The 16,403-nt window shown below is 43.5% G+C and overlaps 1 protein-coding gene across 1 annotated transcript in view; it reads left to right on the top strand.

Moving 5' to 3' along the window:
• Nucleotides 1-3,003: 3,003 nt before the first annotated feature.
• The window catches only part of SUCLG2 (succinate-CoA ligase, GDP-forming, beta subunit), a gene marked incomplete at its 5' end in the record, with an annotated part of 108,376 nt that continues 94,976 nt past the window's right edge, over nt 3,004-16,403 (top strand). The window contains 4 exons of the mRNA XM_014535237.1: nt 3,004-3,101; nt 4,013-4,103; nt 8,449-8,601; nt 11,124-11,213. Coding sequence (XP_014390723.1) covers nt 3,004-3,101; nt 4,013-4,103; nt 8,449-8,601; nt 11,124-11,213 — 432 coding nt within the window. The remainder of the gene's footprint in view (nt 3,102-4,012; nt 4,104-8,448; nt 8,602-11,123; nt 11,214-16,403) is intronic.

Raw genomic sequence — 16,403 nt, 5'->3', positions numbered from 1 at the left:
CGTGCACATGTAGCATGTTCGGGCTCCTGCTAAGCACATAGTTAACTGCGAGGATCGGAGGCAGCCAGACCCGGATGACGCAGCCCCGAGTCCAGCGCGTGCTCTCAGGGCACAGACAGGAGCCGCCTTTTCCATACGGAGCCGATTAGAGAGGAGGCTTGATTCCCGGGCTCTTTTTGTCTTGTTATCTTAAAGAATGCTGAAGCCATCGTGTGCATTCAGACAAAAACTGAATTTCACCTATGGGATGTTCTTTTGTAATTCTCTTTGGGACCAGGGAGGTAACATTAAAAAAACACCTAGAAATTTGTATGAGTTTTGGGATAATTCAGATCATTAAATGAAATAGAAATAACGACATTAAGTGTAAATCAACCTGGTAAGTACTGAATGAGACTAATTACTGTTCAGTAGGATTGGGTCACTTTACTGAATTTTCAGCACCCTGAGGAAGTAACCACTGAATTGAATTGCTTCATGTGAGTTTCCCCCATGATGAGAAAAACTTGCTTTGCTTTGGGCTACTGACCTGCTGGACTGATTTGCCCTTGAGCCCAACCGGAAGAGATGATTGTAGTGAGCTTACTTTTGGCCTGGAGTGTACGTTGCAGAAGATGAACTGGGTTGTTTCCTCTGCCTTTTTCTATTTGCCTGATTGAGTATATGGCTTCTCGGTGTTTGAAGTGGTTGCTTAGACTACCACATGGGTGACATGGAGTCCTTTGACATGTGGTCACATGGTAACATGTTATTGGCAACACTTCATTGAGAGGACAGTGGCTGATCTGATCACGCCTGGGTAGGGCCAGTTAACAATGCCCAATTAGACATTCTGTCTGGCTTTCAAGTTTTGCTGCTAGAAAGCTTGGAGAGGCAGGCATCTTCTTCTGGATGACAGGCAGTGCAATACTCGTTACCCTTTTAAATGAACTTGAAGAGATCACAATTAAAATTTTGAGACAGCAAAAAGTGTTCTGCCATTTGATGTCATCAAAAGAAATGTCTTCCTATATATCTCTCTTTTGGTTAATTGCTGAAAATAATTATAATGATAATAGATATCATATTTTGGCTATTTTTTAAATGTGCCAGGTGTCGACTTAAGCACCGTACCTAGTGTATTTTATTTATTTTTTGACATCATCCTAACATATATTATCATGACCATTTTACAGACGGGCATGCTACTTTACCTCTGAGCCTCAGTCTCCTCTTCTCCACGAAGGAAGTTAGAGGCAGAGCTGGAAGTTGTCACTCGGGGTTGTTTAACTCCAGAGGCCTTGCTTATACTGCTGTTCTTTAACTCATTAGCACAAATACGCAATCATTCTTTTTACTGGTGCCCTTTCCTGGTGAGTTTCTGGTAATAAATGTCATTACAGCTCGTCTTCTCCTGTTTGATAGGAACCAGTTTATTCTAAAACATGGTTGGCTGATGCTATGATGGTTCATTTCCAAGGCAGGATCAGTTGTCAGAGGGTATAGAGTGCAGCAAAGAAAGAGCTATGTTTACTTCTGAGAGAAAGTGAGCCCTGGTTCTCCGAGTGTAAGCCAATGTAGGAGAAAGAAGGCCAGCCAGCAGAGGCAATGAACTTGAATAAGCTCACTGCATCAGGTGGAGTGACTGTCCCACCCAATGCCTGTGGCTCCCTCTGTGGCTCCTGTTGCCTTCACGGTAAACCCACAGTGGCTCCCTCTGTTGGAACCTTTGTGTGCTTGCCTATGAGTCACGGCAGTGGAAGTACTAGCGGAGATAGCCAACACTTACGCAGCTTTACGTGAACGGTGCCACATGCCAACCATTTCTTTTTTACCATCTCCGCCCAAGTGGAAATAATCCTTTTGAATCTTTACACTATACAGAGGCAATAAATGGACTAACTGACTGTGGCAATAGTTTTTCATTAATTGTATGAGTTTTGAGGCTCTTGGGATAAAGTAATCACATGTGTTGTCTCATTTAATTTTTTAAAACAATCTTTATCATCATTTCACAATCAAGTAAATTGAGTCTCAGAGATGTTAAGTAACTTGGCCAACATCACACAGCTGAGTAAAGGATGAAGGCCAGATCGAAACCTGGGTCTGCAGAGTCTAAACCTGGCGAGCTGAGCCAGAGCACCATGGAGCCTTAGAGAGGATTGTCAGACTTAGTTCTCTGACTTTAGACAAGTATGAGTCCCAGAGAATGCCAACTGTGGCCCGAAGGCGGGTACTGTTTGGTTGATGAAACATATTTGTTTGGGGACTGCCTTTTCTTCTTTTTCTGACAACTGAGGAGGGGAGCATTGCTGTCTGCTAAGGCCCAGCTCCATCCCTGGCTGCTTCACACACCCGGCTTTCCTGCCTGGCCCATAGGATACCCGGGTTAATGACTCTGGTCTAAGTGTCAGGAACAGGCAGCTCACTCTTGTGTTGAGTGCAGAACGAAGGTTCCACAACCACTTTCCATGGGGTGTTTTGTGACCCTGCCAACACTTTAAAATGATTGCTTGCTTTTAGTTTTAATCTATTTCCTCCTCCCTTACCCAACCCTGTCAATATTCAGAGCAACTGTTAGTTTCTAAGAATACAGTTACTACGTACTCTCTTTGCATTTTGTCTTTGCACCTTTCCTTTTGTAACCCTGTCTTCCCTTTGACATCTCAGATGACTGACAGGCCGCGAGCCTCTCTGGCTGGCAGGAGGTGCCTCCGCCTCGGGGGAGTATCATCACACAGTGAATTAACACCTCAGCCTGGATTTGTTTAGCACTTGACACTCACATGCCTTGCTTTCCCTGGGGATGGTCCAGTATTAGGTTAAACTGGTAGAAAAACGTAAATGTCCTCGATAAACAGACTTTGTATTTGGCGCATCGATGTTTTTTGAAGTTCGTTATTGCCTTCATTTTCAAAGTTGGTTGGGGAGAGCTTTTACCAGTTTTAGAAGTTATATGTCATTACCACTTGATTAAAAAATAATTTAAAATTAACTACCCACTCTGAATTTTCTTTTTCAGATGCAAAAGAAATTGTTTTAAAAGCCCAGATCTTAGCTGGAGGAAGAGGAAAAGGTGTCTTCAGTAGCGGTTTGAAAGGCGGCGTTCATTTAACAAAAGAGTAAGTCTGGGTGTTTTCATCTCTGTCTGGGCCGCAGTGGTGGAAGGTCTTGCTGGTGATGGACAGGAGCACCGGTGGGAAGGTGGGTGCAAGGTGGGAGCTGGAGCTGGAGCTGGAGCATAGAGGGAATAGTCAGGAAGACGCCGGCAACGCCCGTTTCCTTCTGCTCCAGAAAAGCGTTTTCTTCACTTGGTGACCCTGGCGCTGCGTCTCCCCTAGACAGTCAGGTTTCATTCCAAACGCTGGCAATGACGCCACTTGCACATCAAATTCTGCTGCCCTAACTGCGCTCCTGTTCCAGACCTGCAGCGGCTGCCCATCACCAGGCATCCTGTCTCCTGTCTGAGACAGCCGGAGGCTCCCTTCACCTGAGCCAGTCTGTGATTTTTCACAGTGATTCTTACCCTCACCTTTACCCCCCTCCCCAGACCCTGTTGGCCAGTACATTCCAAATTACCTGCTCTCAATTCTCTGTTATTCAGCTCTCATCTAAACCTGTCCTGCGTTTCAGCCTTGTCTCTTTACTATGACTATAATTTATTTACTATGGTTGCAAATATCAAAAAATGTCTATATGTGACACGGCACCAGAGTTAAGTTAGGGTTTTTCAAAATGCTGACACGCCGAGCTCAAAAGGTTCGCCATCACTGGGCTAGGAGCATTTCCTCACCTGGCCTTCAGGAACCATCCTTTTTCACTTCTCTTCCTACCACACTTGCCTCCCCTCCCCTCCCCTCTCCTTCCCTCCCTTCCATTCATTTGTGTTTTTGAACAGAAAGTCCCATGGGTCCTGGGCATGGAGGTGTGCCTTGCCCATGTGGACGTGAGAATTTAGTATGGACTCTGCTTTAAAATTATTTTCAACAGAGACATTGATTTTCTTTTCTTTCTCTCTCTCTCTTTCTCTTAGCCCTAAAGTTGTGGGACAGTTGGCTAAACAGATGATTGGGTATAACCTGACAACGAAACAAACTCCAAAAGAAGGTGTGAAAGTTAATAAGGTAATATGAGTGCTTCTGGTCATTTTCTATGTGTGTGTTAAAAAAAGAAAGCCATATTTCAGTTTTGGCAGAATTTAATGCACTTTGGCAATGTGCCATCTTATTTTTAAACCTCATGTCATCTGTTTAGTATGTAGTATGACTTTGAGGAGAAATAAAAAGTGTCTGTAATAGCAGTGTTCTTTATTGTGCTCCGCATGTAGTGAAAGTGGGCCTGGGCCCTGTGCAGGCCACGCCCAGCCCGGAGCACAGGGCAGGGGCCCCTCCTGGTGCTGAGTCAGGGAGGAACTATCTGCTCCGGGGGCACAGCTCACAGGTGACGATTCCGCCGTGTGCATGCTTGGGGAAACCGAGGCAGCGCATGCTGGTTTTACTTTTCAGAGAGAGTTGAGTGGGAAATTTTTGACGTGACCAACAAGAAAATCACCAGCTCGTGGTTCTTGTGCCACGAGAGAGTCTGTCCTCCTCCCAAGGGGCCATGGAGGTGAGGGAGGCTGCGCGCTGAGATCTGAGCTCTCCCTTGGACAGAGCCTTGCTGATGTCAGATGCGCTCACAGAGCCGGTCCGCCCTTCTCCCCTCCCACTGCCTCTCCGCAGGTGCCGGAACTGGTTCACATGCAAGCACGTTGTTTTTTGTTGGTTTCGTTCAGCCTGGCATACTATGTCTACAGTGGGGCCTTGACTTAGGAGTGTCCCGACTAACGAGTTTTTTGAGATATCAGCTGTCTCTCGGCGGATTTTTTGCATTGAGTTGACAGAGTAATTTGAGTTAACGAGCTCGGTCTCGGAACGAATTAAACTCCTAAGTCAAGGCCCCACTGTATTTCCTTTTAAATCTGGCTTTGAGCCTTTTCCTGTGTACCTTCTTCAGCATTTGTCCGCACAGGGCATGATTAGTATTTTTGTTTTAAAAATTTGTAGTTCTTTATGGCTAGATGGGTTTTTACATTAGAGTTTGTGGTACTTTTAGAAAGCATATAAAAATACACAAAGAAGAGTCACACTGTATAGATGAGCTTGAAATTAGTTTGTAGAAAGGTTCCTAAAATACTGGTGATAAGTTCACTCTTGTAATTTGAATCATTGCCAGGAAACTACTAGAGTGATCTATTTTTTTTTTTGTTTTGTTTTTCCTGATTCCAAAAGTGACTAACTTATGTAAAAATTCCAGTAGTACAGAAATAATAAAAATTAGAAGTAAAAGTTCCTTGTATTGTCATCACCCAGAAATAATTGTCATACATTATTTAGTCTTTCTTCTCTGTAAAGTGTGTCTTACCACTTTTCTATAACAATAACATTTTATATGCTTTAGGGAACATGCTTTTTTTTTTTTTTCTTTTTACTTACAGAACCTTGGACATCAGTCAGAAGTCCCAGATTATTTTAGACTCAGTTTCTTTGAGAAGTTATTTGGACACATACATACCTCTGTGCCCATGGGGTATTTTTCTAAAGCTGTGCCTCTGTGTTAGTGGGCTGTTCCGTGGGGTAGTTAGTGCTGGTGAAGCATAGTAACCTCCATCTTGTATAAAACTGCTGTTTGAATTCTCTGCTATTGTTAGGTAGTCCCTTGTTCCGTAAACTCTGTCATTTTTAGACAGTCTCTTATTCTATAAAATAACTGTTTCAGTTTGAATAATAGAAAAAGATAAAAACTTAACTGTCTGACCTTGCAAGCTAGCCATCTAACGTAATGGACTAATACTGATAATAATTCCCATATTCTTATGCCAAATGTTTGTTCTTTATGTATCCAAGATTACAAATTGTCTGTAACAATAACTCACACAGAGCCCTTTGTAAAATCTGCAGACAAAGAAGCCCGAAAGGTATAAATACAGGAAACTTCCTGTATGTGTTGCTCAGAGATTTGGAAGAGACACCTCCCTCTGGGGCCCGTGCAGTAAACGACTCCTAATTAATTGGCTTATTAAGGCGTCTTGTATCTCACTCGCTGATTTACGATACAACCCTGGGAGCTGAGACGCTGCGGGGCCAGGAGAGGAGCGCCAGCACGGAGCATGCGCTCGTCTTACCTGAGCACGGTGTGTGGCGGGAGCCTGTGCACTGGCACTCCTCCGGCCACAGTCTGAGCAGCAAACCAAAGCCAGTTCAGCATCCAGTCAGGGTCAAGGACGTTTCAAAGCTTTCTGCACTGGGGACCGCACAGAAAGGCTGCATTGGTGGTATGCTGGTGTCAGTCACAGATGTAGCTTTTCTGAAATGTATCTAACTGAGCATCTCCTGGGATGAGTGTTCAAGCTCCATTTCCGTTCTCTCTGTTACAATTCCTAACATATTCTGACATCCTGGGTCATAAGATGGCATAGTAACGTAAAAAATTGGCCTTTATATACATTTCTTGATTTATCTGTTGATAACCATCGTCACTTTCCTGGGGAAGTTCCTAAAGACGCAGCAGGAGCGTGTGAGCCAGCGGGGTCTTCACACACAGATCTGATGGAATCCAGAGCACACCTGCCAACACTTAGTGGAATGAGAATAGGACTCGTGAATGACAGGTGCCCTAAAGTTGTAAGGTTGTGTTGCCTCTAAGAATAGCTCCTGAAAGCCACTAAATCTGTTCATAGGCGAGCTCTGTGTTAGGAAGTGGACTTTTAGTCAAATGGTCCTGGGTAATCCCAGCACCGTATGCCAAGGAGCATTTCCTATGTACTCACGAGCTACCGTTTATCACAGGAGACTCGGGATGAAGCCCCTGCTCAGGTATTTTATTTTTAACTGGTCATAACTTCAATAAAAGTTTGAAAAGGAATTCTATATCCATTACATTGTAGCTTTTTAGATCACCATAAATGGGATGGGGCAAGAGTAGGTTCATAGTTGTAAGTACGGGAAACAGTTTAAAAATCTTGATTATTTATTAATTATTGTATTATTTTCCATACAAACCGCTGTACACCTACTTTTGCCCCACCCTGTATTTGTCGCATTTCAGGTAACTTAAAACTTAGTGTGTTTGTGACATCTGGGTAGCTAGAATCTAATGCTACTTAACCTGCAACTTTCTTTGTGCAACATATTATTGAAGTACTTTTAGGGAAAGCAATGTAAGTATTTTTATTATTTTCACTCCTAGTACTGATTATTTATGAAAGTTCTTATTTTCTTTTAAAAATCATCCAAGACATCTTTTACTGTTCTTTTTGGGACTGTAAGTTGGTACAGCCTCTCTCTCGAGGGCAGTTTGAGAGTACTTTTCCATACGAAGATTCTAATACCTAGTCATTTTCCTTTTAGATACCCTATCTGCAAGGCACTCAAACAAATGAGCAAAGATACATGTACAGAAATATTCACCAAAGGAGCATTGTAGAAAAATTGAAGCCCATTTAAATGCCTGTCACTAGGGATGTGGTTAAATACCTATTGACATATAAGCACATAATCACAACGGCCTTGGAAAGATGTCTGAGTTGTAGTATTAAAATTAAAAGCAAGAAGAAAGAAAGGCAGTGGAGCACACATAGTATGTCTGCATGTGCAGGGTCATTCCACGGCGACAACACTTGCAGGTGCCCAGAAAAAAAAGACTACAAAGGTGTTGTAGTGGTTTCCCTGCTCTGGCTGCTGCGTAGTGTTGTTAAGGTTGCGCACAGCTCAGGACGCCTGGCTGCGCCAGTGATGGGGGAGTGCATCCTTGCCCCATTTGCCTGCTGCCCAGTCACGTGCTGGCAGGTGACCACGTCCACCCAGAGCAAGGGCAGCTCTCTGAGTGTCGCCGAGGTTCCCTGTGGTCTCAGGGCCATGCTGACTGCTGGGGCCGGGGTGGATGTGTGTCGCTGCTTTCATTGTCTTGTTTAGTTCCTTCTGGTGTCATTTGCATTAATTTTGAACAAGCAAATATATTTGTCATTTAAAGAAAGTAAAAATTGAAATACAAATGCAGTGAACCAAGAGATGGACTGAGGAAGCATCGAGCACGCCAGGAAAAGAATCCTTTGCCACCCAGACTGGGTTTTGCACCAGAGCAATTTGGGAAAGAGCAGTGTGGTACACGGATGTGCTGTTAGGGTCTCAAATGACTATAGGAGCTGCTTGCCAGGAGTTTTCGTGTCAGGATTCTCAAGGAAGGAAAAAATAAGATTAAAGTGGGACGGTTCCTTGAGGCCAACCACTACCTGTCACTTGAGCACGCTGACAGGATCAGTTAGGAGGAGGGATGAGCGTGGCGCATACCCAGAGCAGAGCCAGCGCGTCCTGGAAGCTGAGGCACCGGGCTCAGGGGCCGATAAAGGAAGCCGTTTCACATGTGAGGCAAGTCTGTTAGATTTCCAAGTGGAAACTTGGATATTCATCTGCCTTTCCTCCTCCCTGCCAGTTGATGGTCGCTGAAGCCTTGAACATTTCCAGGGAGACCTACTTTGCGATTCTGATGGACCGGTCCTGCAACGGCCCCGTGCTGGTGGGCAGCCCCCAGGGGGGCATGGACATCGAGGAGGTGGCAGCTTCAAGTCCAGAACTTATTTTTAAGGTATGTTTAGATTGCTGGCTACTCTGTGTTCCCCGGTGGTGGTGGTAGAAGCTGTTAAATATTTAATGTGGCGTCTGAGGCTGGTGGTGATGCATCGCTCTCTGGGATTTAAGGCCGGAGGATGTCAGGAGCTTTTTCTCAATGGCCATCGGGTTGAAAGTTGGGTAGAATGGAGATATTCACTATTCAAGGTCTTTTTCTTTGCTTTCCTTGCCCTCCCTCACTTCTTCCCTCCTTCCTGCCTTTTCTTCCTTCCTTGTTCCTTTCCACTCATCCTGTCCCAAGAATTAAACAGTGGAAGCAGACTGTGATGTTTCCACTTCCTTTTTGTTACCTTTGCCCACTTAACAGTATTATGATTAGAAAAGCTCCAAGGAGACCAGATGTAAGCTGGAGGCTGCTTGGACGTCTTCCAGCAACATCAGTGTCAAGCAGAATCCCCGAAAGCCCAGATTCTTTGTTTCTTTCCATCCTTTACGTCTTTTTCCTTTTATTGATATTAAGATTAGTTCATAGCCCTGGCTGGTGTCACTCAGTAGTTAGATCACCAAAGGGTCATAGGTTCAATTCCCTTTCAGGGCATGTACTGGGTTTCAGGTTAAGTCCCCGGACCAGGTCAGGGCACATGCAGGAGGCAATCAAACGATGTGCCTCTCTCACATTGATTAGTTTCTAGCTGAAAATATCTGAGGTAAAATCCCAACTAGCCAGCAAGTTTCCCGATATCTCTAAGCTTTATGTTTAAATCAGTAAAATGAAAATGGGGGTAATTGCCACCCCATAGAATTGTGAGAATTAAAGGAGGTGATGTGTTCTTGGCCTACCTCAGCTGTAGTAAAAAAAAAAAAAAATCAAAAAAAATCTAAGGGCCCTAGCTGGTTTGGCTCAATGGATAGAGCGTCAGCCTGCAGACTGAAGGGTCCCAGGTTCGAGTCCGACCAAGGGCACATGCCTGGGTTTCGGGCTCAATCCCCAGTAGGGGGCGTGCAGGAGGCAGCCAATCAATAATTCTCTCTCATCATTGATGTTTCTATCTCTTGCTCCCTCTCCCTTCCTCTCTAAAATCAATAAAAGATATTTAAAAAAATCTAAGGCCTTCTGAACTATAATTCCAGGTTTTAATTATGGGTTCTTAGTATCAGAAAAATCACATTAAGATTTCTAGCATAAATACTCATTATTTCATTTAGAAAGTGATTTTGTTTTCCTTCAAAATTGGGACATTTATTTCTTGAACTTCTTTGTGTAAAGCATTGATAGTTTGGTTATTGGTTTTAGAATATTTTTACCAATGTTACATATTTAAGTTAACTGCCTTGCAAGTTAAATTGAGACTTTACAGGCTGACTTACATGTAGGTTTCCCCCATTATTCAAAAGTAGAGCTCGCCTGTGAAACTCTTTGAGAGCTGAAATGATGAAAAGTGAAGCAGAATTTACCTTAGGACACACCTTGCTAACAGATGCAAAAGTAGACTGAGGAAGCCCAGGTGCTCACAGACTCATTCCCGGTGATGGAGGCTGGATGCTGGGCGTGGTCCCCGGGAAGGAGCTGGCAGGGCCCTCTCTCTGCCCAGGATGTGCTGTCTCCATGACTGCAGCAAAACGAACACTGAACACTATTTTCACTTTTAGCCATTTTTTGAAAAAGCAGAAATCCTCTTTAGATTTTTTTTTTACGAAAACAGATAAAAGCGAAGGGGCAAAGCAGACTTTTGAAAAGAGTGGGATACCTGTAATACCTAGTTGGTACGATTTAAAACAAGCCATTCTTGCCCTGGCTGGTGTGGCTCAGTTGGTTGGGCATCATCCCATGCACTGAAAGGCCACTGGTTTGACCCCTAGTCAGGGCACATGTCTGTATTGTGGGCTCGATCCCTGGCAGGAGGCGTGCAGGAGCAGCAGATCAATGTTGTGCGCTCACATTGATGTATCTCTCTCTCTCCCTCTCCATCCCTCTCTCTCTAAAAATTGATAAAAACATTTAAAAAAACAAACAAGCCATTCCATTTATCAAGAGAATATATGAAAAAATGTTCATTTGTGAGCAGTGCCCAGTGTCTAGGAGAGAATAGCACTTTGTAAAGCTGAAGCATTCATAACTTTCATCATCGATACAGTGTTTATATCATAAGCTAATATTTTATCTGTGTGACAAGCTCTAACCTTCATAGCAGTATTAGGCTGGAGAAACCTTACTTTGGAAGCCTTCCAAAAGATGGCATAAAAATTAACTGACTAAATATTCGTCAGTGCCATCTGTATCATAATTAAAAGTGAAAGCTGGCATCCGATTGTCTCGTCAGCATGCCCCCCGACGAAGTACAGTTTTTGGAAAGGTTTTCTATAGATGGCCTGCCAATTAAAACCTACCACATCGGCAGCTGCAGGAGCCCCACTCAGAGATCTCTGGAAAGGTGCCTCACTTTCTTCTCATTTGCAAATAAATGCGAGCACTGGTCTTTTGAGGTTGTCTCTCACTTGACTGTCTGAATTTTGTTTATTTTATTCATCTTTTACCAGGAGCAAATTGACATAATGGAAGGGATAAAGGACAGCCAAGCTCAGCGGATGGCAGAAAATTTAGGCTTCCTTGGGCCTTTGAAAAACCAGGTACCTGTGCGATTGGAGACCATTGTGTCTGACTTGTTTCAGAAAACATTGGAGAACTTGCTTATTTGTCTTCAATTACCCAGAAACAAGATACGTTATTGTATTCGTTTTCCATTCAGTTGTTTATGATGAAGAAAATATTTCTCTGGTGTTCTAAAAGAGGATGTTTATGATGTGTGTGTATATATATGTGTATATCTCGGCGTGTGTGTAGGTGTGATGTTTGTGTGTGTGTGTGTATTGCCTGCAGACACATACACTTTGTTGTGAATGTTAGTTTCTGTCTTTTTTATAGCTTGCAGCTCCAGGCCATGAATTATAAACGGCAGCACAGTGATTAGAAGCACAGGCTGTATACTCAGAGAGATTGAGTTTGAATCCTACCCTGCTACCCAACACGTGAGCACATGTGTGATCCAGCCCATCTGAATGTCAGTGCATCAAATGGGGATGATGAAATTCTGAGAGGGTTATTGCAAGGACTGAGTGCACTGCTGTGTGCAAGTGCGAATTCAGTCCCCCGACAGGTCAGTTGTTGTTACCAGTAGCACACGTAACTTGTCGGTGTCCTTGCATAGCTACTAGCCATTTGAGATGAGTATTCATGGCATGAAGGTGATATTTCACTGAGAACAACTTAAAACATGGCAATTTAGTAATTATATCTCTAAACTTCAGAGACAGACTTTGCACCTCCTGAGAGACATCAGAGCCAGTGCAATGGTGGACAGCTCCAGACCCTACCAGATTACAACTCTACACATGCACAAGTGACACTCAAGGGGAAGACTCAGTGAGCACCAAAGCCCCATTGAAGAAAGTCCTGCTCCTTAAGGTTGTTTTCTGCACAGCAGCTCTTCCACTATAGTTGCAGCTGGTCCTCACAACCAATTAGCCTGGAGGTCAACTCCTCCCAGTGATGCCAACAGCAATCAAGGCTCAACTACAAGACTGTGTGCAGAGCCCACACAGGGGCCCACCTAGAATGCCCAGCTCAAATGACTGGGGAGGCTGAGCCACTGGGCCTTACAGGACACCTATTATACCAAGCCACTCTTCCAATTCCAGGAGACATAGCAGCTCTACTTAATACATAGAAATAAACACAGGGACGCAGCCAAAATGCAGAGACGAAGAAACATGTCACAAATGAAAGAACAGAAGAAATCTCCAGAAAAAGAACTAAATGAAGTGGAAGCAAACAAACTACTAAATAACAGAGCTTAAAACAATGCTTATAAGGCTGCTCAAATATCTTCATGAGAGCTTCAAGGGATTTAATGAGAATTTCAAAGATATGAAAAGGACCAGTCAGAAATTAATCATACACTAACTGAAATAAAGAATAATTTACAGAGATTCAACAGTAGAGGATTCCAAGAATCAAATCAAGGATTTGGAATATGAGGAAGCAAAAAACACCCAATCAGAAGAGCAAAAAGAAAAAAGTCCAAAATTATGAAGATAGTGTAAGGAGCCTCTGGGACAACTTCAAGTGTACCAACATTCGCATTATGGGGATGCCAGAAGAAGAGAGAGACCAAGTTATTGACAACCTATTTGAAGAAATAATGACAGAAAACTTCCCCAACCTGGTGAAAGAAATAGACTTACAAGTTCAGGAAGCCAAGAGAGTCCCAAACAAGAGGAACCCAACAAATGTTTTGGTGAGCATGCCCTGTTTGTGGGAATGCAGACTGGTGCAGCCACTGTGGAAGACAGTATGTTGTTTCCTCAAAAAATTAAAAATGGAACTGCCATAAGACCCAGTGATTTCACTTCTGGGACTATATCTGAAGAAATCTGAGATATTGATTCAGTGGAATATATGTACATTGCAGTATTATTTCTAATAGCCACGATTTAGAAACAGCCCAAGTGCCCATCAATAGGTGAGTGGATAAAAAAGCCATGGTACATGTTCACCATGGAATACTACTCAGCCATAAAAAAGAAGGAAATCTTACCTTTTGTGACAGCATGGATGGACATGGAGAGTATTATGAGATACCATGGATGGACCAGGATAAATAAACCAGTCAGAGAAAGATAAAAACCTTATTATTTCATTTATATGTGGAATCGATGAACAAAGCAAACAAAATAGAAACAGACTCATAGATACACAGAATAGACTGACAGCTATTAGAGGGGGAGGGAGTTGGGGAACTCGGTGAAAAAAGTTAAAGGATTAAGAAACAAAAACCAAAAACAACAACCTCATAGACACAGACAACACTATGGTGATTACCATAGAGGAAGTGGGGGAGGAGAGGAATGGGAGGAGAAAGAGCAGGGTAAAGGAGAGGTAAAAGGTGAAGGAAGGAGACTTGACTTTGAGTGATGAACACACAATACAGTATACAGACATGTATTATAGAATTGTACATCTGAAATCTATATAATTTTAGTAACCAATGTCACCCAAGTAAATTCAATAAAATTTTTAAAAAGTTAAAGAGAGGAGAGTACTTATTTGAAGATGGGAAGAAAGGTTCTTGGAAAGCAAATATTCAGGAGATCAAAGGGGACAGGATCATCTGGGTCTAAACCTCAGGAGAAGGTACAGTCAGGATTCAGTGAACAGTTAGAGGAACTAATTGTCATTTAGAGGCTGGCGAAGATGCCAGGGTAGTGAAAGGACAATGCTGGACAGCTCTTGGGTAAGGGCTACAGCCATTGGTTTTATCTCTTGGGAATGAGGCCATAATTATATTATTGATTGATTGAGCGGCTCCTTGTGTTGGGCAGGCTCACCAGAGCCCCTCCCACATAGCCGCTGTGTTCCAGCTCCATGCGCTCAGTGCCCTGGTTCTGTGCCCATTCCCCTTGGCTGCTCTGTGGTGCCCTTAGCCATCTGCAGTCCCCTTTGCTGGATCCTAAAGTGTACACAGGACTTCCATCTTCTCGCTGCTGCGTTGCTGGGAATGTGCTTTGCCGATGTATGAAGTGTCCAAGAAGCAGCTATCATATCAGTGAAGTAGCACATCTAGGATGCTCCCTTTGACGAGATGCCAGCAGGTAGCTGTAAGGGCAGGAGGACAGATCTGGAGGGGCCAAATCTGCCGGCCACATAATTTCAAAGCTCAGGAGGTGAACATAACAGAGTTCTAGGGAAGGCAGTAATAGTATTGTGTACATCTTAAGACACCTCCTCCCTCCCCAAAAGCATTATAAGAGAAAATTAAGTTATTTATAGCTGTTAAACGTCTGAATCTTGTTTTCCCAATGCCCCAAACAACTTAGGTTTTAAGTGAGTTACCTAGGAAAGATGAACATGCAAGTTCTCAGGGGTCATTAGTAGCTAATTGTCATTATATTTCTTAATTACATTTTTAATTCACGTTGTTTCTTATTTCATTGCTGACTACATGAAAGACTTTGCATCTTCACTTGCTCAGCAAAAGTGGAGGGAGCACTGAGCGGGTGCTGCACAGCCTGCTGGGCCCTGGGCACAGAGAGGGTGAGTCCCCGCCACCGTCAGGCCCAGCGGGCTGTGCAGGCCGCACCTGAGGAGGGAAAGCACTTTAAATGATGACCAATTTCTGGTCCTTTGATAAAGAAATGGTAATCTTAGAGACCCTGTGGATTCCATAAGACTGAAAGTTACTTAAGTTTCATCTAGGATGCAGTTTAGGCATTTGGAGGAGGTACCTCAACTCATGGATGAACAGCATATAAAATGATTATTTATAAATTTAGTTATGTCTGTCCTGTGACTCATGCCTGATGTCTCTAAAACAGCGGTCCTCAACCTGTGGGTTCCGACCCCTTTGGGGGTCGAACGACCCTTTCACAGGGGTCGCCTAAGACCATCGGAAAACACATATATAATTACATATTGTTTTTGTGATTGATCACTATGCTTTAATTATGTTCAATTTGTAACAATGAAATTGGTGGGTCACCACACATGAGGAACTGTATTAAAGGGTCGCGGCATTAGGAAGGTTGAGAACCACTGCTCTAAAAGCTGATGTAAGTTTTAATAAAAGTAAATTTCACCTTGCATAATATCCACCGAGTATGTGTTCCTGGTGAAAATCCACTTCAGCAAGAATGGGTTGAAAAGACCAAGCCACGGAAAGCTGAGCAGGACCAAAAGTTCCCATGTTCGAACGTGTGTCCCAGTTAGCATCTGGACGACCAATTTCTGAAACACTGCCACCCAGAATCGTCACCTGGTGCCTCTGGGATGGAAACTGATGAATGACCCAGTGGGCCCAGTGAAAACCCACACGACCCCCAGGAGTGGTTTGTACCCCCGCTGGCTTTAGGGACCATGTGTGAATGCTGACGATACTCAATTCTGGGATGCAAGAAAGGTACTTACTTTTTTTTAACCTGTTAAAACATTTTGAAGACACTTAGAAATCATCGTGGTATGAAGCATATGTCCTCAGGGATATTTGAATTTAGGCATTTTAACTTTCCAATTGTTTGTTGCAACCGTAACTTTCAGGTTGTAACCAGCAGCCTTAAAGTAACATTAACTGGTGGCCAAGGGGAAGCAAACCCCTTTCCTGCGTAGTGTGTGATGACCCGAGGTCGTGGGTGGCAGTCCAACCTGGTTGAGGCTACAATCCCCGGTAGAATGTTTCTCTTACTTGTGTTTAATTGTTTCTTTAAATTTGAACACATTTGGAAAACAGGGGAGCTAACCTCAACTTGCCACAGGCCTGCCATTTTCTGTTTTACACCTGGTCAGACCGACACACCTGCCCAACTCTTGTAGTCAGTTAGTATTGCCTTGGAATAAGTCGTGTCTCCAAGCCCGGCTGGCGCTCCCTGTCGGTCTTACAACACGATTTCATCATGCTTCCTCCTGCTCAAAACATGTTTATATTTAAAGCATATGCCATTTGTACACGAATATACAATTACAATAGTGGAGGACCCCCCGCCTCATAAATGCTCTGTTAATGTATAATTACAATGGCATTAAGTCCAGAAAATCCAGGCTTCTTCCAACCTTGGTTGATACAGGTTTAGGAAGCTTTGCAGCGACCCAGGTGCACATTGGTAAACGAATGGATAAAGTATGATGTGTGTGTATATAATGGAAGGTGGTTCAGCCTTGAAAAAGCAGATCATGACGTGCTGAGCATGGCTGAGCCTTGAGAACATCGGCCTGGCGTTGGGGGCTGGGTGAAAAGGTAAAGGATGAAGCAAAGAAAAGAACCCTCATAG

This window comes from Myotis brandtii, unplaced genomic scaffold, assembly GCF_000412655.1.
Source record: "Myotis brandtii unplaced genomic scaffold, ASM41265v1 scaffold140, whole genome shotgun sequence".
In the NCBI taxonomy this organism is placed as follows: domain Eukaryota; kingdom Metazoa; phylum Chordata; class Mammalia; order Chiroptera; family Vespertilionidae; genus Myotis; species Myotis brandtii.
The sequence above is the reverse complement of the archived record's forward strand: the minus strand, read 5'-3'. Positions and strand labels throughout refer to the sequence as shown.